Raw genomic sequence first — 27,455 nt, forward strand, 5'->3', positions numbered from 1 at the left:
GAGAGGTGAGAGATTAGAGAGAGAGAGGTGAGAGATAGAGAGAGACAGAGAGGTGAGAGATAGAGAGAGGTGAGAGATTAGATAGAGAGGTGAGAGATTAGAGAGAGAGAGGTGAGAGATTAGAGGGTGAGGTGAGAGATAGAGAGAGAGAGGTGAGAGATTAGAGAGAGAGAGGTGAGAGATTAGAGGGTGAGGTGAGAGGTGAGAGATTAGAGAGAGAGAGGTGAGAGATTAGAGGGTGAGGTGAGAGATAAAGAGAGGTGAGAGATAGAGAGAGAGGTGAGAGATAGAGAGAGAGACAGAGAGGTGAGAGATTAGAGAGAGAGAGGTGAGAGATAGAGAGAGAGAGGTGAGAGATTAGAGGGTGAGGTGAGAGATAGAGAGAGAGAGGTGAGAGATTAGAGAGAGAGAGGTGAGAGATTAGAGGGTGAGGTGAGAGATAGAGAGAGGTGAGAGATAGAGAGAGAGGTGAGAGATAGAGAGAGAGACAGAGAGGTGAGAGATTAGAGAGAGAGAGGTGAGAGATAGAGAGAGAGACAGAGAGGTGAGAGATAGAGAGAGAGACAGAGAGGTGAGAGATTAGAGAGAGAGAGGTGAGAGAGAGGTGAGAGATTAGAGAGACAGAGAGGTGAGAGATAGAGAGAGAGAGGTGAGAGATAGAGAGAGAGGGGTGAGAGATTAGAGAGACAGAGAGGTGAGAGATAGAGAGAGAGAGGTGAGAGATTAGAGAGAGAGACAGAGAGGTGAGAGATTAGAGAGACAGAGAGGTGAGAGAGAGAGAGAGGTGAGAGATTAGAGAGAGAGGTGAGAGATAGAGAGAGACAGAGAGGTGAGAGATTAGAGAGACAGAGAGGTGAGAGATAGAGAGAGAGAAGAGAGTGTGGAGAGAGAGGAAAGAGGGAGGAGAGGAGGGGAGGATTAAGTGAGCAAGAGGAGAGGGAGAGAGGGAGGAGTAGATCTGTTCTTCTCAGTACAGTCTTCCCCAGTCCCTGAGCGACTGCAGCGTGGAGGAGAGAGATCTCGTCGCTCCTCGCTCTTCTTCATCCTTCCTCCTCCTCTGCTCCTGGGCTCTTCACCGTCGGGACTGGACCTCTGCTCCTCTGGTGCGTCTCTCTGTCTCCTCACTCCTCTCTCCAGCTCTGGACACCTCCTTCTCCTGCATCTCCTCCTCTCTCCCATCCTCCGATCACAGCGTCTCTCCATCTCTAAGCTCTCAACATTCGCCTTTCGCTACTTCAGTCTTCCCAGACGGAATGTCTTTTCTCCTCACACTCATCCTGTTGTTAATTCTGTCATTTCTCTGTCTCTACTGTGTTAACTCCTCTCTCTCAGTGCAGTGTTAATGTACTGGAGTGTCCAGTCAGTCAGTGTGTCTGTATTAACCTCTCTCTCTCAGTGCAGTGTTAATGTACTGGAGTGTCCAGTCAGTGTGTCTGTATTAACCCCTCTCTCTCAGTGCAGTGTTAATGTACTGGAGTGTCCAGTCAGTGTGTCTGTATTAACCCCTCTCTCTCAGTGCGGTGTTAATGTACTGGAGTGTCCAGTCAGTCAGTGTGTCCGTATGAACCCCTCTCTCTCAGTGCAGTGTTAATGTACTGGAGTGTCCAGTCAGTGTGTCCGTATGAACCCCTCTCTCTCAGTGCAGTGTTAATGTACTGGAGTGTCCAGTCAGTCAGTGTGTCTGTATGAACCCCTCTCTCTCAGTGCAGTGTTAATGTACAGGAGTGTCCAGAGCTTATTGTCCCCAGTGATGGGTGCAGTATGTGGAATTTTTTATCCTCATTAGAAACGAGTCACTCTGAGTCTCGCTCTCTGCTTCTGGGATGTTGAGCTGGAGCCCATTGTTGATGTGAGGCTCTGTGTCAGGTTGACAGGTTGAGCTCTGCTGCGATTGGTTGGCCGTAGCAGATAAGAAGCATGACTGACGGCAAGGACGGCCAATCACTGGACCTGGGTTTGTCGAGGGTGGAGCTCCGGGTGTCCTGCCAGTTCCTATTGGCTCGAGAGACGCTGGCGAAGCCCAACCCCTGCGTCATTGTGAAGGTGCAGAGCGAAGGAGGCTGGGTGGAGGTGAGCCCCGCCCTCTCAACCAAACTTGTGCCCCCCTCTCCTGCTCTGCACACTATGAGAGGAGCCCCCCAACTCTCTCTCTCTGTCTCTCTCTGTGTGTGTGTGTGTGTGTGTGCGCCCCCAGGCCGGCCGGACGGAGGTGGTGCGCTCCAGCGTGTCCCCCCAGTTCTCTAGCGCCCTCTGCCTGCAGTACCTGTTCCAGGAGGTGCAGCCGCTGGAGCTGCAGGTGTTCGACGCCCAGGGGGACGTGGGCGCGGAGCCCCAGGTCCGCGAGGACGACCACCTGGGCACGGCGCAGTGCACGCTGGGACAGGTACCGCCAGCCCGCCGCCGCCGCCGCCGCCGCCGGGCCGGGAGCCCCCCGCCCACGCCCTGACCCCCCTCTCTCTCCGCCTCTGTCCCAGGTGGTGTCTCAGAAGAGAGTCACCAGGCCCCTGCTCCTGAGGAACGGCAAGCCGGCGGGGAGGGCCACCATGACGGTACGGGGGGGGGGGGCTTCCTGAGCACGTTCTCCTCACCGCGGTCAGGGGCTCGGGGGTTGTGGAGAGAGCTCCCCCTGCTGGCAGACCGTGTGTGCCGCGGTCAGGGGCTCGGGGGTTGTGGATTGTGGAGAGATCTCCCCCTGCTGGCAGACCGTGTGCGCCGCGGTCAGGGGCTCGGGGGTTGTGGTTTGTGGCGAGATCTCCCCCTGCTGGCAGACGGTGTGCGCCGCGGTCAGGGGCTCAGGGGTTGTGGACGAGATCTCCCCCTGCTGGCAGACGGTGTGCGCCGCGGTCAGGGGTTCGGGGGTTGTGGAGAGATCTCCCCCTGCTGGCAGACCGTGTGCGCCGCGGTCAGGGGCTCGGGGGTTGTGGACGAGATCTCCCCCTGCTGGCAGACCGTGTGCGCCGCGGTCAGGGGCTCAGGGGTTGTGGAGAGATCTCCCCCTGCTGGCAGATGGTGTGGGCCACGGTCAGGGGTTCGGGGGTTGTGGAGAGAGCTCCCCCTGCTGGCAGACCATGTGCACTGCGGTCAGGGGCTCGGGGGTTGTGGATTGTGGAGAGATCTCCCCCTGCTGACAGACGGTGTGTGCCGCGGTCAGGGGCTCAGGGGTTGTGGAGAGATCTCCCCCTGCTGGTAGACTGTGTGCGCCGCGGTCAGGGGCTCAGGGGTTGTGGAGAGATCTCCCCCTGCTGGCAGACGGTGTGCGCCGCGGTCAGGGGTTCGGGGGTTGTGGACGAGATCTCCCCCTGCTGGCAGACCGTGTGCACTGCGGTCAGGGGCTCGGGGGTTGTGGATTGTGGAGAGATCTCCCCCTGCTGGCAGACCGTGTGCACTGCGGTCAGGGGCTCGGGGGTTGTGGATTGTGGAGAGAGCTCCCCCTTCTGGCAGACCGTGTGCGCCGCGGTCAGGGGCTCAGGGGTTGTGGAGAGATCTCCCCCTGCTGGCAGACCGTGTACGCCGCGGTCAGGGGCTCAGGGGTTGTGGAGAGATCTCCCCCTGCTGGCAGACCGTGTGCGCCGCGGTCAGGGGCTCGGGGGTTGTGGAGAGATCTCCCCCTGCTGGCAGATGGTGTGGGCCACGGTCAGGGGTTCGGGGGTTGTGGAGAGAGCTCCCCCTGCTGGCAGACCGTGTGCACTGCGGTCAGGGGCTCGGGGGTTGTGGATTGTGGAGAGATCTCCCCCTGCTGACAGACGGTGTGTGCCGCGGTCAGGGGCTCAGGGGTTGTGGAGAGATCTCCCCCTGCTGGTAGACTGTGTGCGCCGCGGTCAGGGGCTCAGGGGTTGTGGAGAGATCTCCCCCTGCTGGCAGACGGTGTGCGCCGCGGTCAGGGGTTCGGGGGTTGTGGATTGTGGAGAGATCTCCCCCTGCTGGCAGACCGTGTGCACTGCGGTCAGGGGCTCGGGGGTTGTGGATTGTGGAGAGAGCTCCCCCTTCTGGCAGACCGTGTGCGCCGCGGTCAGGGGCTCAGGGGTTGTGGAGAGATCTCCCCCTGCTGGCAGACCGTGTGCACTGCGGTCAGGGGCTCGGGGGTTGTGGATTGTGGAGAGATCTCCCCCTGCTGGCAGACCGTGTGCACTGCGGTCAGGGGCTCGGGGGTTGTGGATTGTGGAGAGAGCTCCCCCTTCTGGCAGACCGTGTGCGCCGCGGTCAGGGGCTCAGGGGTTGTGGAGAGATCTCCCCCTGCTGGCAGACCGTGTACGCCGTGGTCAGGGGCTCAGGGGTTGTGGAGAGATCTCCCCCTGCTGGCAGACCGTGTGCGCCGCGGTCAGGGGCTCAGGGGTTGTGGAGAGATCTCCCCCTGCTGGCAGACCGTGTACGCCGCGGTCAGGGGCTCAGGGGTTGTGGAGAGATCTCCCCCTGCTGGCAGACTGTGTGCGCCGCGGTCAGGGGCTCGGGGGTTGTGGAGAGATCTCCCCCTGCTGGCAGACGGTGTGGGCCGCGGTCAGGGGTTCGGGGGTTGTGGAGAGAGCTCCCCCTGCTGGTAGACCGTGTGCACTGCGGTCAGGGGCTCGGGGGTTGTGGATTGTGGAGAGAGCTCCCCCTGCTGGCAAACCGTGTACGCCGCGGTCAGGGGCTCAGGGGTTGTGGACGAGATCTCCCCCTGCTGGCAGACGGTGTACCGTGTTCAGATTGAAACAGGTTCTGTTGTGCTGTTGTCTGTCTGTCAGGTCACAGCTGAAGAGGTTTCCGGCACCAATGAGTTTGTGGAGCTGCAGTTCAGAGCCCTGAAACTGGACAACAAGGTGAGACAGAGAGAGAGACCGGTACACAGAGAGGGGAAGGGAGTGAGAGAGACAGGGAGGCATGGAGAGGGAGAGAACACAGCTGTGATACAGCGCTCAGTAACTTCACACCCACAGCTACTGAAACTAGGGACTGAACACAGCTGTGATACAGCGCTCAGTAACTTCACACCCACAGTTAATGAAACTAGTGGCTGAGCACAGCTGGCACAATTAAGAAACAGATCTGATCTATAAAAGTGTGGACCCCCTCCCCCACGCAGGCACTTAAGAGCTGAAAACAGTTCAGCAGAAAAATCCAATTATGCTCAGTTCAATTACCGGCAGTAATGAGCCTCAGCCCCTCGCCAGTGGCCCTGAGACTCCCGGAGCCAGATGGCGCCGCCGCTGACTCATCGCCCGTGTGAGCGCTCCGGTGGAGCCGCCGATGGCGACGGGGATGATGATGATGACGAGGGAGTCTCCCTCCTGTGGTCCGCTGTCTCCCTCCCTCCCTCTTCATCCGCCCTCCTCCTCCACAGGACCTCTTCAGCAAGTCCGATCCCTTCCTGGAGATCTACAAGCTGCACAGCGACCAGACCGAGCAGCTGGTGAAGCGCACAGAGGTGAGACAGCTCCAGGACGGAGGTGAGACAGGTGCACAGAAGTGAGACAGGCGCACAGAGGTGAGACAGCTCCAGGACAGAGGTGAGACAGGCACACAGAGGAGAGACAGGTGCACAGAGCTGAGACAGCTTAAGGTCAGAGGTGAGACAGGCGCATTGAGGCAAGACAGATCAAGGACGGAAGTGAGACAGGCACACAGAGGTGAGACAGCTCAAGGACAGAGGTGAGACAGGGGCACAGAGGTGAGACAGCTCCAGGACGGAGGTGAGACAGGCGGACAGAGGTGAGACAGCTCCAGGACGGAGGTGAGACAGGTGCACAGAGGTGAGACAGCTCCAGGACAGAGGTGAGACAGGCACACAGAGGAGAGACAGGTCCACATTGCTGAGACAGCTTAAGGTCAGAGGTGAGACAGGCACATTGAGGCAAGACAGTTCAAGGACGGAAGTGAGACAGGCACACAGAGGTGAGACAGCTCAAGGACAGAGGTGAGACAGGGGCACAGAGGTGAGACAGCTCAAGGATGGAGGTGAGACAGGCGGACAGAGGTGAGACAGTTTAAGGACAGAGGTGACAGAGGTGCACAGAGGTGAGACAGCTCAAGGATGGAGGTGAGACAGGCGCACAGAGGTGAGACAGTTTAAGGACAGAGGTGACAGAGGTGCACAGAGGTGAGACAGCTCAAAGACAGAGGTGACAGGCACACAGAGGTGAGACAGGTGCACAGAGCTGAAACAGATTAAGGACGGAGGTGAGACAGGTGCACGTAAGTGATACAGCTCAAGGAGAGAGGTGAGACAGGTGCACAGAGGTAAGACAGCTCAAGGACAGAGGTGAGACAGGCACACAGAGGTGAGACAGCTCAAGGACAGGTGAGACAGCTCAAGCACAGGGGTCGTGAGTCTCTCTCACTGTGCGGTGTTGGTTGCAGGTGGTGAAGAATGATCTCAGCCCCCAGTGGGAGCCCTTCACTGTGTCCCTACACTCCCTCTGCAGTGGTGACCCCCAGAGGAGGCTGAGGGTACTGCGTCACAGAGAGACGGGAGGGGAAGGGACAAGTGGGACACAGGGAGGGGTGTGGGGAAGGAGCCAGAGATCCCTAACCCAGAGACAGAGAGGGGAGAGAGTGGGAGTGGGAGAGGGGAGAGAGTGGGAGTGGGAGGGGAGAGAGAGTGGGGAAGGAGAGGAGAGGGGAAGAAGAGTGGGAGTGTGGAGAGAGAGTGGGAGTGGGAGTGGGAGTGGGAGAGGGGAGAGGGGAGAGGGGAGAGAGTGAGAGTGTGAGTGGGGAAGGAGAGGAGAGGGGAAGGAGAGTGGGAGTGGGGGAGGGGAGAGGGGAGAGAGTGGGAGTGGGAGTGGGGGAGGGGGAAGGGGAGGGGAGAGGGGAGAGGGTGTGAGTGGGGAAGGAGAGGAGTGGGGGAGGGGAGAGGGGAGAGAGTGGGAGTGGGAGTGGGAGTGGGGGAGGGGAGAGGGGAGAGAGTGGGAGTGGGGAAGGAGAGGAGAGGGGAAGGAGAGTGGGAGTGGGGGAGGGGAGAGGGGAGAGAGTGGGAGTGGGAGTGGGGAAGGAGAGGAGAGTGGGGGAGGGGAGAGGGGAGAGAGTGGGAGAGGGGAAGGAGAGTGGGAGTGGGGGAAGGGAGAGGGGAGAGAGTGGGAGTGGGAGTGGGGAAGGAGAGGAGAGTGGGGGAGGGGAGAGGGGAGAGAGTGGGAGTGGGGAAGGAGAGGAGAGGGGAAGGAGAGTGGGAGTGGGGGAGGGGAGAGGGGAGAGAGTGGGAGTGGGAGTGGGGAAGGAGAGGAGAGTGGGGGAGGGGAGAGGGGAGAGAGTGGGAGAGGGGAAGGAGAGTGGGAGTGGGGGAAGGGAGAGGGGAAGGAGAGTGGGAGTGGGGGAGGGGAGAGGGGAGAGAGTGGGAGTGGGAGGGGGGAAGGAGAGGGGAGAGAGTGGGAGTGGGGGAGGGGAGAGGGGAGAGAGTGGGAGTGGGAGTGGGGAAGGAGAGGAGAGGGGAAGGAGAGTGGGAGTGGGGGAGGGGAGAGGGGAGAGAGTGGGAGTGGGGGAGGGGGAGGGGAGAGGGGAGAGAGTGGGAGTGGGAGTGGGGAAGGAGAGCAGAGGGGAAGGAGAGTGGGAGTGGGGGAGGGGAGAGAGTGTGAGTGGGAGTGGGGAAGGAGAGGAGAGGGGAAGGAGAGTGGGAGTGGGGGAGGGGAGAGGGGAGAGAGTGGGAGTGGGGGAGGGGGAGGGGAGAGGGGAGAGAGTGGGAGTGGGAGTGGGGAAGGAGAGCAGAGGGGAAGGAGAGTGGGAGTGGGGGAGGGGAGAGAGTGTGAGTGGGAGTGGGGAAGGAGAGGCGAGGGGAAGGAGAGTGGGAGTGGGGGAGGGGAGAGGGGAGAGCGTGGGAGTGGGAGAGGAGACGGAGCAGACACTGAGGACGGTGTGTGTGTGTGGACTCTTTCTCTCCTCCCAGCTGGCAGTGTTTGATTTTGACTCCAGCGGGAGACACGACTTCATCGGAGAGGCGTTCACAGCCCTCGCTGACCTGCAGGGCGGCGGCAGAGGGGGAGAGGTGAGTCACTCAGTTCCTCTGTCTCACACCTAGACCTCGTCTCACACTGTCTCACTGCAAAACCCCTCTGCACGTCTGGGTCTGTGACTCTGTCTGTCTCACACCTAGACCTCGTTTCACACTGTCTCACTGCAAAACCCCTCTGCACGTCTGGGTCTGTGACTCTGTCTCAATGTCTTTCTGTCTCAGTGTCTCAGTGTGTGTCTCTGTCTGTGACTCTGTCTCTCTGTTACAGTGTCTCTCTGTCTCAGTGTCTCTGTGTGTGTCTCTGTCTGTGACTCGGTCTCAATGTCTCAGTGTCTCTCTGTGTGTCTCTGTCTGTGACTCTGTCTCAATGTCTCTCTGTCTCAGTGTCTCTGTGTGTGTCTCTGTCTCAATATCTCTCTGTCTCAGTGTCTATCTCTGTCTGTGACTCTGTCTGTCTCTGTGTCTCTCTCTGTCTGTGACTCTGCCTGTCCCAGGCTCTCTCTGTCCTTCCTCACTCAAGTCTGTCTCTCCACAGGTGACCCTTGACTGTATTAATCCCAAATACAAAGCCAAGAGGAGAAACTACAAGAACTCAGGTCGAATCGTGGTGACAAAGTGCCGGGTGAGTGTGTGTGTGTGTGTGTGTGTGTGTCTACTCTCTCTCCTGGACTGCATCATGAGTGTGTGTGTGTGTCTACTCTCTCTCCTGGACTACATCATGAGTGTGTGTGTGTCTACTCTCTCTCCTGGACTACATCATGAGTGTGTGTGTGTCTACTCTCTCTCCTGGACTACATCATGAGTGTGTGTGTGTCTACTCTCTCTCCTGGACTGCATCATGAGTGTGTGTGTGTCTACTCTCTCTCCTGGACTACATCATGAGTGTGTGTGTGTGTGTGTCTACTCTCTCTCCTGGACTACATCATGAGTGTGTGTGTGTCTGCTCTCTCTCCTGGACTACATCATGAGTGTGTGTGTGTGTGTGTGTGTGTGTGTGTGTGTGTGTGTGTCTACTCTCTCTCCTGGACTGCATCATGAGTGTGTGTGTGTCTACTCTCTCCTGGACTGCATCATGAGTGTGTGTGTGTGTCTACTCTCTCTCCTGGACTGCATCATGAGTGTGTGTGTTTCTGCTCTCTCTCCTGGACTACATCATGAGTGTGTGTGTGTCTACTCTCTCTCCTGGACTGCATCATGAGTGTGTGTGTGTCTACTCTCTCTCCTGGACTACATCATGAGTGTGTGTGTGTCTACTCTCTCTCCTGGACTGCATCATGAGTGTGTGTGTGTCTACTCTCTCTCCTGGACTACATCATGAGTGTGTGTGTGTGTGTGTGTGTCTACTCTCTCTCCTGGACTGCATCATGAGTGTGTGTGTGTCTACTCTCTCTCCTGGACTACATCATGAGTGTGTGTGTGTCTGCTCTCTCTCCTGGACTACATCATGAGTGTGTGTGTGTGTGTGTGTGTGTGTGTGTCTACTCTCTCTCCTGGACTGCATCATGAGTGTGTGTGTGTCTACTCTCTCTCCTGGACTACATCATGAGTGTGTGTGTGTGTCTGCTCTCTCTCCTGGACTACATCATGAGTGTGTGTGTGTGTGTGTGTGTCTACTCTCTCTCCTGGACTGCATCATGAGTGTGTGTGTGTCTACTCTCTCTCCTGGACTACATCATGAGTGTGTGTGTGTCTACTCTCTCTCCTGGACTGCATCATGAGTGTGTGTGTGTCTACTCTCTCTCCTGGACTACATCATGAGTGTGTGTGTGTCTACTCTCTCTCCTGGACTACATCATGAGTGTGTGTGTGTCTACTCTCTCTCCTGGACTGCATCATGAGTGTGTGTGTGTCTACTCTCTCTCCTGGACTACATCATGAGTGTGTGTGTGTGTGTGTGTGTGTCTACTCTCTCTCCTGGACTGCATCATGAGTGTGTGTGTGTCTACTCTCTCTCCTGGACTGCATCATGAGTGTGTGTGTGTGTCTACTCTCTCTCCTGGACTGCATCATGAGTGTGTGTGTGTGTCTACTCTCTCTCCTGGACTACATCATGAGTGTGTGTGTGTCTACTCTCTCTCCTGGACTACATCATGAGTGTGTGTGTGTCTACTCTCTCTCTCCTGGACTACATCATGAGTGTGTGTGTGTGTCTACTCTCTCTCCTGGACTACATCATGAGTGTGTGTGTGTGTCTACTCTCTCTCCTGGACTACATCATGAGTGTGTGTGTGTCTACTCTCTCTCCTGGACTGCATCATGAGTGTGTGTGTGTCTACTCTCTCTCCTGGACTACATCATGAGTGTGTGTGTGTCTACTCTCTCTCCTGGACTACATCATGAGTGTGTGTGTGTCTACTCTCTCTCCTGGACTACATCATGAGTGTGTGTGTGTCTACCTGTGTGTGTTTCAGACTGAGAAGGTCTACTGCCTCTCCTGGACTACATCATGAGTGTGTGTGTGTGTTTATCTGTGTGTGTTTTAGACTGAGAAGGTCTACTCTTTCCTGGACTACATCATGAGTATGTGTGTGTCTACCTGTGTGTGTTTCAGACTGAGAAGGTCTACTATCTCTCCTGGACTACATCATGAGTGTGTGTGTGTCTACCTGTGTGTGTTTCAGACTGAGAAGGTCTACTGTCTCTCCTGGACTACATCATGAGTGTGTGTGTGTCTACCTGTGTGTGTTTCAGACTGAGAAGGTCTACACTTTCCTGGACTACATCATGAGTGTGTGTGTGTCTACCTGTGTGTGTTTCAGACTGAGAAGGTCTACTGTCTCTCCTGGACTACATCATGAGTGTGTGTGTGTCTACCTGTGTGTGTTTCAGACTGAGAAGGTCTACTCTTTCCTGGACTACATCACGAGTGTGTGTGTGTGTCTATCTGTGTGTGTTTCAGACTGAGAAGGTCTACTGTCTCTCCTGGACTACATCATGAGTGTGTGTGTGTCTACCTGTGTGTGTTTCAGACTGAGAAGGTCTACTGTCTCTCCTGGACTTCAGACTGAGAAGGTCTACTGTCTCTCCTGGACTACATCATGAGTGTGTGTGTGTCTACCTGTGTGTGTTTCAGACTGAGAAGGTCTACTCTTTCCTGGACTACATCACGAGTGTGTGTGTGTGTCTATCTGTGTGTGTTTCAGACTGAGAAGGTCTACTGTCTCTCCTGGACTACATCATGAGTGTGTGTGTGTCTACCTGTGTGTGTTTCAGACTGAGAAGTTCTACTTCTCTAGTCTCTAGAGTCTCTCCTGGACTACATCATGAGTGTGTGTGTGTCTACCTGTGTGTGTTTCAGACTGAGAAGCTCTACTCTTTCCTGGACTACATCACGAGTGTGTGTGTGTGTCTACCTGTGTGTGTTTCAGACTGAGAAGGTCTACTCTTTCCTGGACTACATCACGAGTGTGTGTGTGTGTCTATCTGTGTGTGTTTCAGACTGAGAAGGTCTACTCTTTCCTGGACTACATCACGAGTGTGTGTGTGTGTGTCTTTCTGTGTGTGTTTCAGACTGAGAAGGTCTACTCTTTCCTGGACTACATCATGAGTGTGTGTGTGTCTACCTGTGTGTGTTTCAGACTGAGAAGGTCTACTCTTTCCTGGACTACATCATGAGTGTGTGTGTGTCTACCTGTGTGTGTTTCAGACTGAGAAGGTCTACTCTTTCCTGGACTACATCACGAGTGTGTGTGTGTGTGTCTTTCTGTGTGTGTTTCAGACTGAGAAGGTCTACTCTTTCCTGGACTACATCATGAGTGTGTGTGTGTCTACCTGTGTGTGTTTCAGACTGAGAAGGTCTACTCTTTCCTGGACTACATCATGAGTGTGTGTGTGTCTACCTGTGTGTGTTTCAGACTGAGAAGGTCTACTCTTTCCTGGACTACATCACGAGTGTGTGTGTGTGTGTCTTTCTGTGTGTGTTTCAGACTGAGAAGGTCTACTCTTTCCTGGACTACATCATGAGTGTGTGTGTGTCTACCTGTGTGTGTTTCAGACTGAGAAGGTCTACTCTTTCCTGGACTACATCACGAGTGTGTGTGTGTGTCTACCTGTGTGTGTTTCAGACTGAGAAGGTCTACTCTTTCCTGGACTACATCACGAGTGTGTGTGTGTGTCTTTCTGTGTGTGTTTCAGACTGAGAAGGTCTACTGTCTCTCCTGGACTACATCACGAGTGTGTGTGTGTGTCTTTCTGTGTGTGTTTCAGACTGAGAAGGTCTACTGTCTCTCCTGGACTACATCATGAGTGTGTGTGTGTCTACCTGTGTGTGTTTCAGACTGAGAAGGTCTACTCTTTCCTGGACTACATCATGAGTGTGTGTGTGTCTACCTGTGTGTGTTTCAGACTGAGAAGGTCTACACTTTCCTGGACTACATCTTGGGCGGCTGTCAGATTCATTTCTCGGTGAGTTGCTGCTGGTGGTTATTCATGCCCTGGGACATGGCCAGCGGCAGGTTTTGTAAGCCAGCCATTCCAGCGCTGTAAGTGTTAAAGACTGCATTCCTGCTCTGCCACAACAGGAGTAAAACTGGTATCAGTCAGAGGAGAATTCCTTCTTTCCTCTCTGTCGCTCTCTGTCCTTCTCTCTCTAATTCAATCTCAAACAGCCTTATTGGCGTGTCCAGGGAACCGCAGTGTGGCCAGAGCAGATAAAACTAACACATCGTAGACGGCTGAGGAGGGAGCTGCAAGGGAACAGGTGAAGGTGTATTCCATGCTGAAAGGAAACCAAGACAGACAATTTTCATTTTAGCATGGAATACAGGTCATCTTCAGACAATTAAACTTCAGACTCATTCACTCACAACATACAACACGGATATTAATGAGACAAGCTCACTGTTCCTCAGGCTGTGACAGGAGATCACACACTGTATTATTATTATTGAGAGACAGGCTCACTGTCTGTTCCTCAGGCTGTGACAGGAGATCACACACTGTATTATTATTATTGAGAGACAGGCTCACTGTTCCTCACGCTGTGACAGGAGATCACACACTGTGTTATTATTATTGAGAGACAGGCTCACTGTCTGTTCCTCAGGCTGTGACAGGAGATCACACACTGTATTATTATTATTGAGAGACAGGCTCACTGTCTGTTCCTCAGGCTGTGACAGGAGATCACACACTGTATTATTATTATTGAGAGACAGACTCACTGTCTGTTCCTCAGGCTGTGACAGGAGATCACACACTGTATTATTATTATTGAGAGACAGGCTCACTGTCTGTTCCTCAGGCTGTGACAGGAGATCACACACTGTATTATTATTATTGAGAGACAGGCTCGCTGTCTGTTCCTCAGGCTGTGACAGGAGATCACACACTGTATTATTATTATTGAGAGACAGGCTCACTGTCTGTTCCTCAGGCTGTGACAGGAGATCACACACTGTATTATTATTATTGAGAGACAGGCTCATTGTTCCTCAGGCTGTGACAGGAAATCACACACTGTATAATTATTATTGAGAGACAGACTCACTGTCTGTTCCTCAGGCTGTGACAGGAGATCACACACTGTATTATTATTATTGAGAGACAGGCTCACTGTCTGTTCCTCAGGCTGTGACAGGAGATCACACACTGTATTATTATTATTGAGAGACAGGCTCGCTGTCTGTTCCTCAGGCTGTGACAGGAGATCACACACTGTATTATTATTATTGAGAGACAGGCTCACTGTCTGTTCCTCAGGCTGTGACAGGAGATCACACACTGTATTATTATTATTGAGAGACAGGCTCACTGTCTGTTCCTCAGGCTGTGACAGGAGATCACACACTGTATTATTATTATTGAGAGAGGCTCACTGTCTGTTCCTCAGGCTGTGACAGGAGATCACACACTGTATTATTATTATTGAGAGACAAGCTCACTGTCTGTTCCTCAGGCTGTGACAGGAGATCACACACTGTATTATTATTATTGAGAGACAGGCTCATTGTTCCTCAGGCTGTGACAGGAAATCACACACTGTATAATTATTATTGAGAGACAGACTCACTGTCTGTTCCTCAGGCTGTGACAGGAGATCACACACTGTATTATTATTATTGAGAGACAGGCTCACTGTCTGTTCCTCAGGCTGTGACAGGAGATCACACACTGTATTATTATTATTGAGAGAGGCTCACTGTCTGTTCCTCAGGCTGTGATAGGAGATCACACACTGTATTATTATTATTGAGAGACAGGCTCACTGTCTGTTCCTCAGGCTGTGACAGGAGATCACACACTGTATTATTATTATTGAGAGACAGGCTCATTGTTCCTCAGGCTGTGACAGGAAATCACACACTGTATAATTATTATTGAGAGACAGACTCACTGTCTGTTCCTCAGGCTGTGACAGGAGATCACACACTGTATTATTATTATTGAGAGACAGGCTCACTGTCTGTTCCTCAGGCTGTGACAGGAGATCACACACTGTATTATTATTATTGAGAGACAGGCTCGCTGTCTGTTCCTCAGGCTGTGACAGGAGATCACACACTGTATTATTATTATTGAGAGACAGGCTCACTGTCTGTTCCTCAGGCTGTGACAGGAGATCACACACTGTATTATTATTATTGAGAGACAGGCTCGCTGTCTGTTCCTCAGGCTGTGACAGGAGATCACACACTGTATTATTATTATTGAGAGACAGGCTCACTGTCTGTTCCTCAGGCTGTGCCAGGAGACCACACACTGTGTTATTATTATTGAGAGACAGGCTCACTGCTCCTCAGGCTGTGACAGGAGATCACACACTGCATTATTACTAAGAGACAGGCTCACTGTCTGTTCCTCAGGCTGTGATAGGAGATCACACACTGTATTATTATTATTGAGAGACAGACTCACTGTTCCTCAGGCTGTGACAGGAGATCAAACACTGTATTATTATTATTGAGAGACAAGCTCACTGTTCCTCAGGCTGTGACAGGAGATCACACACTGTATTATTATTATTGAGAGACAAGCTCACTGTTCCTCAAGCTGTGACAGGAGATCAAACACTGTATTATTATTATTGAGAGACAAGCTCACTGTTCCTCAGGCTGTGACAGGAGATCACACACTGTATTATTATTATTGAGAGACAAGCTCACTGTCTGTTCCTCAGGCTGTGACAGGAGATCACACACTGTATTATTATTATTGAGAGACAGGCTCACTGTCTGTTCCTCAGGCTGTGACAGGAGATCACACTCTGTATTATTATTATTGAGAGACAGGCTCACTGTCTGTTCCTTAGGCTGTGACAGGAGATCACACACTGTATTATTATTATTGAGAGACAGGCTCACTGTTCCTCAGGCTGTGACAGGAGATCACACACTGTATTATTATTATTGAGAGACAGGCTCACTGTTCCTCAGGCTGTGACAGGAGATCACACACTGTATAATTATTATTGAGAGACAGGCTCTGTCTACAGTCATACTGGGCTGCCAGTTCCACCGAGTTCCCTCCTCCCTCTCCCAGTAGGATTGGGACCCGTTGTGATTCTGGCAGGTGTGGGAACTCTGGGACTAGATTTCTGAGTTTAGGGAAGAATGTTTCTCTAATCCCAGAGTATCTGTCAAAGTGCAGTAGGAAGTGCACCTCTGTCTCTATTTCTCCCCGCTGGCAGTGGGAGCACAGCCTGTCCTCTCTGGACAGTCAGGTCTGTCTGTGTCCAGTGTCTGTGTCCAGGCTGTGGCCACTGAGCCTGTCCTCTCTGGACAGCCAGATCTGCCTGTTTCCAGTTTCTGTGTCCAGGCTGTGGTCACTGAGCCTGTCCTCTCTGGACAGCCAGGTCTGTCTGTCTCTCTGTCCTGCACTCTGTCTCTCTCTCCCACTTTGTTGGTCATCCCTCTTTCTCAGGTAGCGATTGACTTCACGGCATCCAACGGCGATCCCCAGAGCCACTCCTCCCTCCACTTCATCGACCAATCACAGCCCAACGAATATGTCAAGGCCCTGTCAGCGGTGGCCGAGGTGTGCCAGGACTACGACAGGTACTGTGACATCATCAGGCTGAGGCAGTCCGCCAGGCTGACATCATCACACAGCAGCTCGAGCAGGGAGCTGCGTCAGCAGGCGTAGGCTGCAAAGCAACAAGTCACGGTTTATTCCAGGCTGAACGTTTCAGGTGAAGAAGATCAAAACATTGTGTGTCTTTTCTTCTCTTTTCAGCATGGAGTAAGCCTGTGCTTGTTCCATCATCACAGAGTGCCTGGTTGCAGCTAAGATAGGCTTTATTCCTAAAGAGCAGACTTGTATTTATAAACCCAGACAATTTCTTGTAGTCTGCTGTGGATAAGACTCTGTCTCTCACTGCTGTGGATAAGACTGTTGTCTCTCACAATGCGGGGGATAAGACTGTCTGTCTCTCTCACTGCTGTGGATAAGACTGTCTGTCTCTCACGCTGTGGTGGATAAGACTGTCTGTCTCTCACATTGCTGTGGATAAGACTGTCTGTCTCTCACGCTGTGGTGGATAATACTGTCTCTCACACTGCTGTGGATAAGACTGTCTCTCACGCTGCAGTGGTTAAGACTGTCTCTCACACTGCGGTGGATAAGACTGTCTCTCATTCTCACTGCTGTGGATAAGACTGTCTGTCTCTCACATTGCTGTGGATAAGACTGTCTGTCTCTCACACTGCGGTGGATAAGACTGTCTCTCATTCTCACTGCTGTGGATAAGACTGTCTGTCTCTCACATTGCTGTGGATAAGACTGTCTGTCTCTCACAATGCGGTGGATAAGACTGTCTGTTTCTCACACTGCTGTGGATAAGACTGTCTCTCACACTGCAGTGGATAAGACTGTCTCTCTCACTGCTGTGGATAAGACTGTCTGTCTCTCACGCTGCGGTGGATAAGACTGTCTGTCTCTCATTCTCACTGCTGTGGATAAGACTGTCTGTCTCTCACACTGCGGTGGATAAGACTGTCTGTCTCTCTCACTGCTGTGGATAAGACTGTTGTCTCTCACGCTGCGGTGGATAAGACTGTCTGTCTCTCACACTGCTGTGGATAAGACTGTCTGTCTCTCACGCTGCGGTGGATAAGACTGTCTGTCTCTCATTCTCACTGCTGTGGATAAGACTCACACTACATGAGAGTGTTGATCTAATTAAACCTTTTTCTTTTCAATGAACTCCAGTGACAAGTCATTCCCTGCCTTCGGATTTGGAGCCCGGATACCCCCCAACTACGAGGTGACACTGATATAGTGGTATTATTGAATACAGTAATACCAGTCATGACAATACGCTTACAATTATACAGTATAGTATTAACAGCACTGACACAGGGGTTACAGGAATACCAGTACTGACACAGGGGTTACAGGAATACCAGTACTGACATAAGAATTACAAAAATACAGGAATACATTAATTCTAGTAATGACAATGGGGTTACACTGATACAGAAATGCCAATGCTGACATACTGTACACATTTACAATATTAATAAAGTAATGCTGTTATTGCTGATAGATGTACAATCATGAATGTTACTGCTAATAGATTCACTTTCATTACTGTTACTGCTAATACTCTCAGTATCACAGCTGTTACTGTTACCGATAACAGTAACTGCTGTTACTGATACTACTGTTACTGATACCAGTATCACTACTTTTACTGCTAATACTCTCAATACCACTGCTCTTACTGTTACTGCTAATACTGTCGATATCACTTCTGTTACTGATACTGATAAACTCTCAATATGACTAATTTTAAAGTTACTGCTAATACTCCCAATATCACTACTGTTACTGCTAATATTCTTAGTATCACTATTGTTACTGCTAATACTCCCAATATCACTGCTGTTACTGATAATATTCTTAGTATCACTATTGTTACTGCTTATACTCCCAATATCACTGTTACTGATAATATTCTTAGTATCACTATTGTAACTGCTAATACTCCCAATATCACTACTGTTACTGCTAATACTCTCAATATCACTACTGTTACTGATAATATTCTTAGTATCACTACTGTTACTGCTGAAACTTAGTGTGACTACTGTTACAAATACTACTGATACTCTCAATATCACTGCTGTTACTGCTGCTGCTGTTTCTGTTACTGCTGACACAGAGAAACGTTCTTCTCCCACTAATGAAAGTGATTCTCACTGTGAACTCGTTGCAGGTGTCACATGACTTCCCCCTGAACTTCAACCCAGACAACCCTGAGTGCGAAGGTACAGCAGTATTAAACAATGTGCAACGCACTTCTGTACAGTGATAACAGCCTTCCGAAGGCCAGACACGTATATGAACTATGTCAGACGGCATTAAAAATGAGCCTCTTCATTGTTTATAGATTCATGTCCTCCATGAGTGCAGTGTTTCAAAGGTGTTACCTATTTTATTAACCCCTCTCTCTCAGGGCAGTGTTAATGTACTGGAGTGTCCAGTCAGTCAGTGTGTCTGTATGAACCCCTCTCTCTCAGTGCAGTGTTAATGTACTGGAGTGTCCAGTCAGTCAGTGTGTCTGTATTAACCCCTCTCTCTCAGTGCAGTGTTAATGTACTGGAGTGTCCAGTCAGTGTGTCTGTATTAACCCCTCTCTCTCAGTGCAGTGTTAATGTACTGGAGTGTCCAGTCAGTGTGTCTGTATGAACCCCTCTCTCTCAGTGCAGTGTTAATGTACTGGAGTGTCCAGTCAGTCAGTGTGTCTGTATGAACCCCTCTCTCTCAGTGCAGTGTTAATGTACTGGAGTGTCCAGTTAGTGTGTCTGTATGAACCCCTCTCTCTCAGTGCAGTGTTAATGTACTGGAGTGTCCAGTCAGTCAGTGTGTCTGTATGAACCCCTCTCTCTCAGTGCAGTCTTAATGTACTGGAGTGTCCAGTCAGTGTGTCTGTATTAACCCCTCTCTCTCAGTGCAGTGTTAATGTACTGGAGTGTCCAGTTAGTGTGTCTGTATGAACCCCTCTCTCTCTGTGCAGTGTTAATGTACTGGAGTGTCCAGTCAGTCAGTGTGTCTGTATGAACCCCTCTCTCTCAGTAGAGTGTTAATGTACTGGAGTGTCCAGTCAGTGTGTCTGTATTAACCCCTCTCTCTCAGTGCAGTGTTAATGTACTGGAGTGTCCAGTCAGTCAGTGTGTCTGTATGAACCCCTCTCTCTCAGTGCAGTGTTAATGTACTGGAGTGTCCAGTCAGTGTGTCTGTATGAACCCCTCTCTCTCAGTGCAGTGTTAATGTACTGGAGTCCAGTCAGTCAGTGTGTCTGTATTAACCCCTCTCTCTCAGTGCAGTGTTAATGTATTGGAGTGTCCAGTAATGGTGTCTGTATTAACCCCTGTCTCTTTCATTTTCTCAGGTATTCAGGGGGTGATTGAGGCTTATCAGCAGTGCCTGCCTCTAGTCCAGCTCTATGGCCCGACTAATGTTGCTCCCATCATCACTCGCATCGCTCAGTTGGCACAAGAGGAACTGAAAACTATGACTGCCAAAGTGAGAGACTGGACACTCCAGTACATTAACACTGCACTGAGAGAGAGGGGTTCATACAGACACACTGACTGACTGGACACTCCAGTGCATTAACACTGCACTGAGAGAGAGGGGTTCATACAGACACACTGACTGACTGGACACTCCAGTACATTAACACTGCACTGAGAGAGAGGGGTTCATACAGACACACTGACTGACTGGACACTCCAGTACATTAACACTGCACTGAGAGAGAGGGGTTCATACAGACACACTGACTGGACACTCCAGTACATTAACACTGCACTGAGAGAGAGGGGTTCATACAGACACACTGACTGGACACTCCAGTACATTAACACTGCACTGAGAGAGAGGGGTTAATACAGACACACTGACTGACTGGACACTCCAGTACATTAACACTGCACTGAGAGAGAGGGGTTCATACAGACACACTGACTGGACACTCCAGGACGTTGACATATTGCCTCTCCCTCTCCATTCCTCCCTGTGTGTGTGTGAGAGCAGCAGTACTATATTCTCCTGATCCTCACTGACGGGACGGTCAGTGACCTTGCTGAGACCCGGGAGGCCATCGTGCGGGCGTCTGCGCTCCCGATGTCAGTGGTCATCGTGGGCGTGGGCTTTGCCGATTTCTCAGAGATGCGGGCACTGGACGGCGACGATGGCAGTCTGCTGACCAGTGGGGGCCGCAGTGCCGAGCGGGACATTGTGCAGTTCGTGCCCTTCAGGGACTTTAAACACGTGAGTCTGTCACTGTGACTGTGTGTCTCTCTCTCTGATTGTCACTGTGACTGTGTGCCTCTCTCTCAGTCTGTCACTGTGACTGTGTGTCTCTCTCTGTCTGTCACTGTGATTGTGTGCCTCTCTCTCTGTCTGTCACTGTGACTGTGTGTCTCTCTCTGTCTGTCACTGTGATTGTGTGCCTCTCTCTCTGTCTGTCACTGTGATTGTGTGCCTCTCTCTCTGTCTGTCACTGTGACTGTGTGCCTCTCTCAGTCTGTCACTGTGACTGTGTGTCTCTCTCTGAGTGTCACTGTGACTGTGTGCCTCTCTCTGTCTGTCACTGTGACTGTGTGTGCCTCTCTCAGTCTGTCACTGTAACTGTGTGCCTCTCTCTCTGAGTGTAACTGTGACTGTGTGCCTCTCTCTCTGTCTGTCACTGTGACTGTGTGCCTCTCTCTGAGTGTCACTGTGACTGTGTGCCTCTCTCTGTCTGTCACTGTGACTGTGTGTCTCTCTCTGTCTGTCACTGTGACTGTGTGCCTCTCTCAGTCTGTCACTGTGACTGTGTGTCTCTCTCTGAGTGTCACTGTGACTGTGTGCCTCTCTCTCTGTCTGTCACTGTGACTGTGTGCCTCTCTCTCTGTCTGTCACTGTGACTGTGTGCCTCTCTCTGAGTGTCACTGTGACTGTGTGTCTCTCTCTGAGTGTCACTGTGACTGTGTGTCTCTCTCTGTCTGTCACTGTGACTGTGTGCCTCTCTCTCAGTCTGTCACTGTGACTGTGTGTCTCTCTCTGAGTGTCACTGTGACTGTGTGCCTCTCTCTGTCTGTCACTGTGACTGTGTGTCTCTCTCTGTCTGTCACTGTGATTGTGTGCCTCTCTCTCTGTCTGTCACTGTGACTGTGTGTCTCTCTCTGTCTGTCACTGTGATTGTGTGCCTCTCTCTCTGTCTGTCACTGTGACTGTGTGTCTCTCTCTGTCTGTCACTGTGATTGTGTGCCTCTCTCTCTGTCTGTCACTGTGACTGTGTGCCTCTCTCAGTCTGTCACTGTGACTGTGTGTCTCTCTCTGAGTGTCACTGTGACTGTGTGCCTCTCTCTGTCTGTCACTGTGACTGTGTGTGCCTCTCTCAGTCTGTCACTGTAACTGTGTGCCTCTCTCTCTGAGTGTAACTGTGACTGTGTGCCTCTCTCTCTGTCTGTCACTGTGACTGTGTGCCTCTCTCTGAGTGTCACTGTGACTGTGTGCCTCTCTCTGTCTGTCACTGTGACTGTGTGCCTCTCTCTCAGTCTGTCACTGTGACTGTGTGTCTCTCTCTGCGTGTCACTGTGACTGTGTGCCTCTCTCTGTCTGTCACTGTGACTGTGTCCCCTCTCTCTCGGTCTCAGGCTCCAGTCTCCTCTCTGTCTGTTACTGTGACTCTGTCCCCTCTCTCTCTGTCTGTGACTGTGACTGTGTGCCTCTCTCTGTCTGTCACTGTGACTGTGTGCCTCTCTCTCAGTCTGTCACTGTGACTGTGTGTCTCTCTCTGAGTGTCACTGTGACTGTGTGCCTCTCTCTCAGTCTGTCACTGTGACTGTGTGTCTCTCTCTGAGTGTCACTGTGACTGTGTGCCTCTCTCTGTCTGTCACTGTGACTGTGTGTCTCTCTCTGTCTGTCACTGTGATTGTGTGCCTCTCTCTCTGTCTGTCACTGTGACTGTGTGTCTCTCTCTGTCTGTCACTGTGATTGTGCGCCTCTCTCTCTGTCTGTCACTGTGATTGTGTGCCTCTCTCTCTGTCTGTCACTGTGACTGTGTGTCTCTCTCTGTCTGTCACTGTGATTGTGTGCCTCTCTCTCTGTCTGTCACTGTGACTGTGTGCCTCTCTCAGTCTGTCACTGTGACTGTGTGTCTCTCTCTGAGTGTCACTGTGACTGTGTGCCTCTCTCTGTCTGTCACTGTGACTGTGTGTGCCTCTCTCAGTCTGTCACTGTAACTGTGTGCCTCTCTCTCTGAGTGTAACTGTGACTGTGTGCCTCTCTCTCTGTCTGTCACTGTGACTGTGTGCCTCTCTCTGAGTGTCACTGTGACTGTGTGCCTCTCTCTGTCTGTCACTGTGACTGTGTGTCTCTCTCTGTCTGTCACTGTGACTGTGTGCCTCTCTCTCAGTCTGTCACTGTGACTGTGTGTCTCTCTCTGCGTGTCACTGTGACTGTGTGCCTCTCTCTGTCTGTCACTGTGACTGTGTCCCCTCTCTCTCGGTCTCAGGCTCCAGTCTCCTCTCTGTCTGTTACTGTGACTCTGTCCCCTCTCTCTCTGTCTGTGACTGTGACTGTGTGCCTCTCTCTGTCTGTCACTGTGACTGTGTGCCTCTCTCTCAGTCTGTCACTGTGACTGTGTGTCTCTCTCTGAGTGTCACTGTGACTGTGTGCCTCTCTCTCAGTCTGTCACTGTGACTGTGTGTCTCTCTCTGAGTGTCACTGTGACTGTGTGCCTCTCTGTCTGTCACTGTGACTGTGTGTCTCACTCTGAGTGTCACTGTGACTCTGTCCCCTCTCTCTCGGTCTCAGGCTCCAGTCTCCTCTCTGTCTGTTACTGTGACTCTGTCCCCTCTCTCTCTGTCTGTCACTGTGACTCTGTCCCCTCTCTCTCGGTCTCAGGCTCCAGTCTCCTCTCTGTCGCGCTGTGTGCTGGCCGAGGTGCCCGAACAGCTGGTCCAGTACTTCTCCAGCCGAGGGATCGCTCCCGGACCTAAGGGCTCCCCCACCAGCCCCGCTGACCCCCAGATCTGAGCCCGGCACCCACTCACTCACACTGGCATGCAGACCCCCCCCTCCCCCCCTCCCAGCATGCTAGCAGGGCGCAGTACCCCCGCTGAGCCTGAACAGAGTGAGGGGGCGCTGTTCCCTGCTGTCGAGTCACTCGGGGGGCAGTAATCGACAGCCCCCCCCACTGGGCCTGTGTAGAGCTGGAGGAGCCCCATCATCATCATCACCTTCGTCACCCCAATCTACAGCCCCCCCACTGGGCCCATGTGGAGCTGGAGGAGCCCCATCATCATCATCACCTTCGTCACCTCTGTCACCCCGAGCTGCAGTTCCCCCACTGAGCCTGAGCAGAGTGAGGGGGCTCTGTTCCCTGCTGTCGAGTCACTGGGGGCAGTGATCTACAGCCCCCCCGCTGGGCCCGTGTGGAGCTGGAGGAGCCTCTTCATTGTCATCATCACCTTCGTCACCTCCGTCACCCCGAGCTGCAGTTCCCCCGCTGAGCCTGAGCAGAGTGAGGGGGCTCTGTTCCCTGCTGTCGAGTCACTGGGGGCAGTGATCTACAGCCCCCCCGCTGGGCCCGTGTGGAGCTGGAGGAGCCTCTTCATTGTCATCATCACCTTCGTCACCTCCGTCACCCCGAGCTGCAGTTCCCCCGCTGAGCCTGAGCAGAGTGAGGGGGCTCTGTTCCCTGCTGTCGAGTCACTGGGGGCAGTGATCTACAGCCCCCCCGCTGGGCCCGTGTGGAGCTGGAGGAGCCTCTTCATTGTCATCATCACCTTCGTCACCTCCGTCACCCCGAGCTGCAGTTCCCCCGCTGAGCCTGAGCAGAGTGAGGGGGCTCTGTTCCCTGCTGTCGAGTCACTGGGGGCAGTGATCTACAGCCCCCCCGCTGGGCCCGTGTGGAGCTGGAGGAGCCTCTTCATTGTCATCATCACCTTCGTCACCTCCGTCACCCCGAGCTGCAGTTCCCCCGCTGAGCCTGAGCAGAGTGAGGGGGCTCTGTTCCCTGCTGTCGAGTCACTGGGGGCAGTGATCTACAGCCCCCCCGCTGGGCCCGTGTGGAGCTGGAGGAGCCTCTTCATTGTCATCATCACCTTCGTCACCTCCGTCACCCCGAGCTGCAGTTCCCCCGCTGAGCCTGAGCAGAGTGAGGGGGCTCTGTTCCCTGCTGTCGAGTCACTGGGGGCAGTGATCTACAGCCCCCCCGCTGGGCCCGTGTGGAGCTGGAGGAGCCTCTTCATTGTCATCATCACCTTCGTCACCTCCGTCACCCCGAGCTGCAGTTCCCCCGCTGAGCCTGAGCAGAGTGAGGGGGCTCTGTTCCCTGCTGTCGAGTCACTGGGGGCAGTGATCTACAGCCCCCCCGCTGGGCCCGTGTGGAGCTGGAGGAGCCTCTTCATTGTCATCATCACCTTCGTCACCTCCGTCACCCCGAGCTGCAGTTCCCCCGCTGAGCCTGAGCAGAGTGAGGGGGCTCTGTTCCCTGCTGTCGAGTCACTGGGGGCAGTGATCTACAGCCCCCCCGCTGGGCCCGTGTGGAGCTGGAGGAGCCTCTTCATTGTCATCATCACCTTCGTCACCTCCGTCACCCCGAGCTGCAGTTCCCCCGCTGAGCCTGAGCAGAGTGAGGGGGCTCTGTTCCCTGCTGTCGAGTCACTGGGGGCAGTGATCTACAGCCCCCCCGCTGGGCCCGTGTGGAGCTGGAGGAGCCTCTTCATTGTCATCATCACCTTCGTCACCTCCGTCACCCCGAGCTGCAGTTCCCCCGCTGAGCCTGAGCAGAGTGAGGGGGCTCTGTTCCCTGCTGTCGAGTCACTGGGGGCAGTGATCTACAGCCCCCCCGCTGGGCCCGTGTGGAGCTGGAGGAGCCTCTTCATTGTCATCATCACCTTCGTCACCTCCGTCACCCCGAGCTGCAGTTCCCCCGCTGAGCCTGAGCAGAGTGAGGGGGCTCTGTTCCCTGCTGTCGAGTCACTGGGGGCAGTGATCTACAGCCCCCCCGCTGGGCCCGTGTGGAGCTGGAGGAGCCTCTTCATTGTCATCATCACCTTCGTCACCTCCGTCACCCCGAGCTGCAGTTCCCCCGCTGAGCCTGAGCAGAGTGAGGGGGCTCTGTTCCCTGCTGTCGAGTCACTGGGGGCAGTGATCTACAGCCCCCCCGCTGGGCCCGTGTGGAGCTGGAGGAGCCTCTTCATTGTCATCATCACCTTCGTCACCTCCGTCACCCCGAGCTGCAGTTCCCCCGCTGAGCCTGAGCAGAGTGAGGGGGCTCTGTTCCCTGCTGTCGAGTCACTGGGGGCAGTGATCTACAGCCCCCCCGCTGGGCCCGTGTGGAGCTGGAGGAGCCTCTTCATTGTCATCATCACCTTCGTCACCTCCGTCACCCCGAGCTGCAGTTCCCCTGCTGAGCCTGAGCAGAGTGAGGGGGCTCTGTTCCCTGCTGTCGAGTCACTGGGGGCAGTGATCTACAGCCCCCCCGTTGGGCCCGTGTGGAGCTGGAGGAGCCTCTTCATTGTCATCATCACCTTCGTCACCTCCGTCACCCCGAGCTGCAGTTCCCCTGCTGAGCCTGAGCAGAGTGAGGGGGCTCTGTTCCCTGCTGTCGAGTCACTGGGGGCAGTGATCTACAGCCCCCCCGCTGGGCCCGTGTGGAGCTGGAGGAGCCTCTTCATTGTCATCATCACCTTCGTCACCTCCGTCACCCCGAGCTGCAGTTCCCCTGCTGAGCCTGAGCAGAGTGAGGGGGCTCTGTTCCCCACTATCGAGTCACTAGGGGGGGCAGTAACCTACAGCCCCCCCTGCTGGGCCCGTGTGGAGCTGAAGGAGCCCCATCATCATCATCACCTCCGTCACCCCGAGCTGCAGTTCCCCCGCTGAGCCTCAGGGGGCGCTCCGCTCAGTGTTGCCACACAAACATTGTCGCTGTCTGAACGTCGGTACAATCACTCCTGCTGTGAATGCATCACAAATACATGTTCCAAGGTGTAGCATTTTGTCTAATACTAATACACACTGTCTTTGTCGATGTGTCTGAAGCAAGACAGACACAAGCCAATGTCCCAGGAGCAGCTGCTGCGTCGGGCTGCGTCTTTAATAAATAAAACAATAAACTCCGCAAAGGAACCCATGAAATAACACCGACGCGTGTCCTGTGGTTCTTCTGCAAGGATCAGCACTTGTGAGCTATTTCAGCAGTGGTTCTGCCTGAGCTGGTTTAGAATACTCACCCTTGTTCTGTCCTCCCCACAGTCTCTCTGGGGGTGTTTGTCAATTCTGTGTCGATGTCTCGCAGCATTTTTAAACACTTCCTGCTGAATTCTGTTCATCACTTGGCTTATTGATTAATCTGATCATGCTGGGGCTGCTTTTTCCCCTCCAAAAGCACAAAATCAACATTGCAATTCAGCCACAAGCACTTTATGAGTATCTAAGTATACTTCCTTGAACTACCACATACAGTATATACAATCTCTCTCAGTGCAGTGTTAATGTACTGGAGTATCCAGTCAGTGTGTCTGTATGAACCCCTCTCTCTCAGTGCAGTGTTAATATACTGGAGTGTCCAGTCAGTCAGTGTGTCTGTATGAACCCCTCTCTCTCAGTGCAGTGTTAATGTACTGGAGTGTCCAGTCAGTCAGTGTGTCTGTATGAACCCCTCTCTCTCAGTGCAGTGTTAATGTACTGGAGTGTCCAGTCAGTCAGTGTGTCTGTATGAACCCCTCTCTCTCAGTGCAGTGTTAATGTACTGGAGTGTCCAGTCAGTCAGTGTCTCTGTATGAACCCCTCTCTCTCAGTGCAGTGTTAATGTACTGGAGTATCCAGTCAGTGTGTCTGTATGAACCCCTCTCTCTCAGTGCAGTGTTAATGTACTGGAGTGTCCAGTCAGTGTGTCTGTATGAACCCCTCTCTCTCAGTGCAGTGTTAATGTACTGGAGTGTCCAGTCAGTCAGTGTGTCTGTATTAACCCCTCTCTCTCAGTGCAGTGTTAATGTACTGGAGTGTCCAGTCAGTGTGTCTGTATGAACCCCTCTCTCTCAGTGCAGTGTTAATGTACTGGAGTGTCCAGTCAGTCAGTGTGTCTGTATGAACCCCTCTCTCTCAGTGCAGTGTTAATGTACTGGAGTGTCCAGTCAGTCAGTGTATCTGTATGAACCCCTCTCTCTCAGTGCAGTGTTAATGTACTGGAGTGTCCAGTCAGTCAGTGTGTCTGTATTAACCCCTCTCTCTCAGTGCAGTGTTAATGTACTGGAGTGTCCAGTCAGTCAGTGTGTCTGTATGAACCCCTCTCTCTCAGTGCAGTGTTAATGTACTGGAGTGTCCAGTCAGTCAGTGTGTCTGTATGAACCCCTCTCTCTCAGTGCAGAGTCCAGTTATTCCCTATGTGTCCATAACTGTACTTGCGGTAACACTGGTCCAGACTGGTCTGTACTGCTCAGAGGGACTCTGGGTTTAATATGTCTCACCTCTCAATGATATTCATTTCCTTGTCTCCATGCTGAATAAATGCAGTTAAACCTGATGCCGCACAGGTGTTTAATTCTGGTTTGGTCGAGCGGAGTTATCAGTGTTAATTAGCTGCACTCTCGTAGCCAGC

General features: G+C 52.9%; 1 protein-coding gene across 1 annotated transcript; it reads left to right on the forward strand.

Moving 5' to 3' along the window:
* Window positions 1–968: 968 nt before the first annotated feature.
* Window positions 969–25,988, forward strand: LOC148833209 (copine-6-like). The gene is made up of 16 exons (XM_088916456.1): window positions 969–1,103; window positions 1,867–2,070; window positions 2,195–2,383; window positions 2,475–2,549; window positions 4,722–4,796; window positions 5,318–5,401; window positions 6,334–6,423; window positions 7,850–7,948; window positions 8,451–8,537; window positions 12,260–12,319; window positions 15,776–15,909; window positions 17,063–17,117; window positions 18,072–18,123; window positions 19,248–19,381; window positions 19,895–20,131; window positions 22,754–25,988. The coding sequence occupies exons 2-16, from the start codon at window positions 1,918–1,920 to the stop codon at window positions 22,883–22,885; spliced, it is 1,656 nt and encodes a 551-aa protein (XP_088772582.1). The 5' UTR covers window positions 969–1,103; window positions 1,867–1,917; the 3' UTR covers window positions 22,886–25,988.
* The last annotated feature ends 1,467 nt before the right edge of the window (window positions 25,989–27,455 follow it).

Source organism: Atractosteus spatula, chromosome 5 (assembly GCF_055471065.1).
Source record: "Atractosteus spatula isolate fAtrSpa1 chromosome 5, fAtrSpa1.hap1, whole genome shotgun sequence".
In the NCBI taxonomy this organism is placed as follows: domain Eukaryota; kingdom Metazoa; phylum Chordata; class Actinopteri; order Semionotiformes; family Lepisosteidae; genus Atractosteus; species Atractosteus spatula.

What these genes read in the sequence shown, in the direction of transcription:
- LOC148833209 (XM_088916456.1), top strand. Translation starts at nt 1,918, where the DNA reads ATGACTGACGGCAAGGACGGCCAATCACTGGACCTGGGTTTGTCGAGG. An exon ending in GCGGCGGCAGAGGGGGAGAG is followed by an intron (nt 7,949 to 8,450) that starts GTGAGTCACTCA and finishes GTCTCTCCACAG; the next exon opens with GTGACCCTTGACTGTATTAA. An exon ending in TCGTGGTGACAAAGTGCCGG is followed by an intron (nt 8,538 to 12,259) that starts GTGAGTGTGTGT and finishes TGTGTGTTTCAG; the next exon opens with ACTGAGAAGGTCTACACTTT.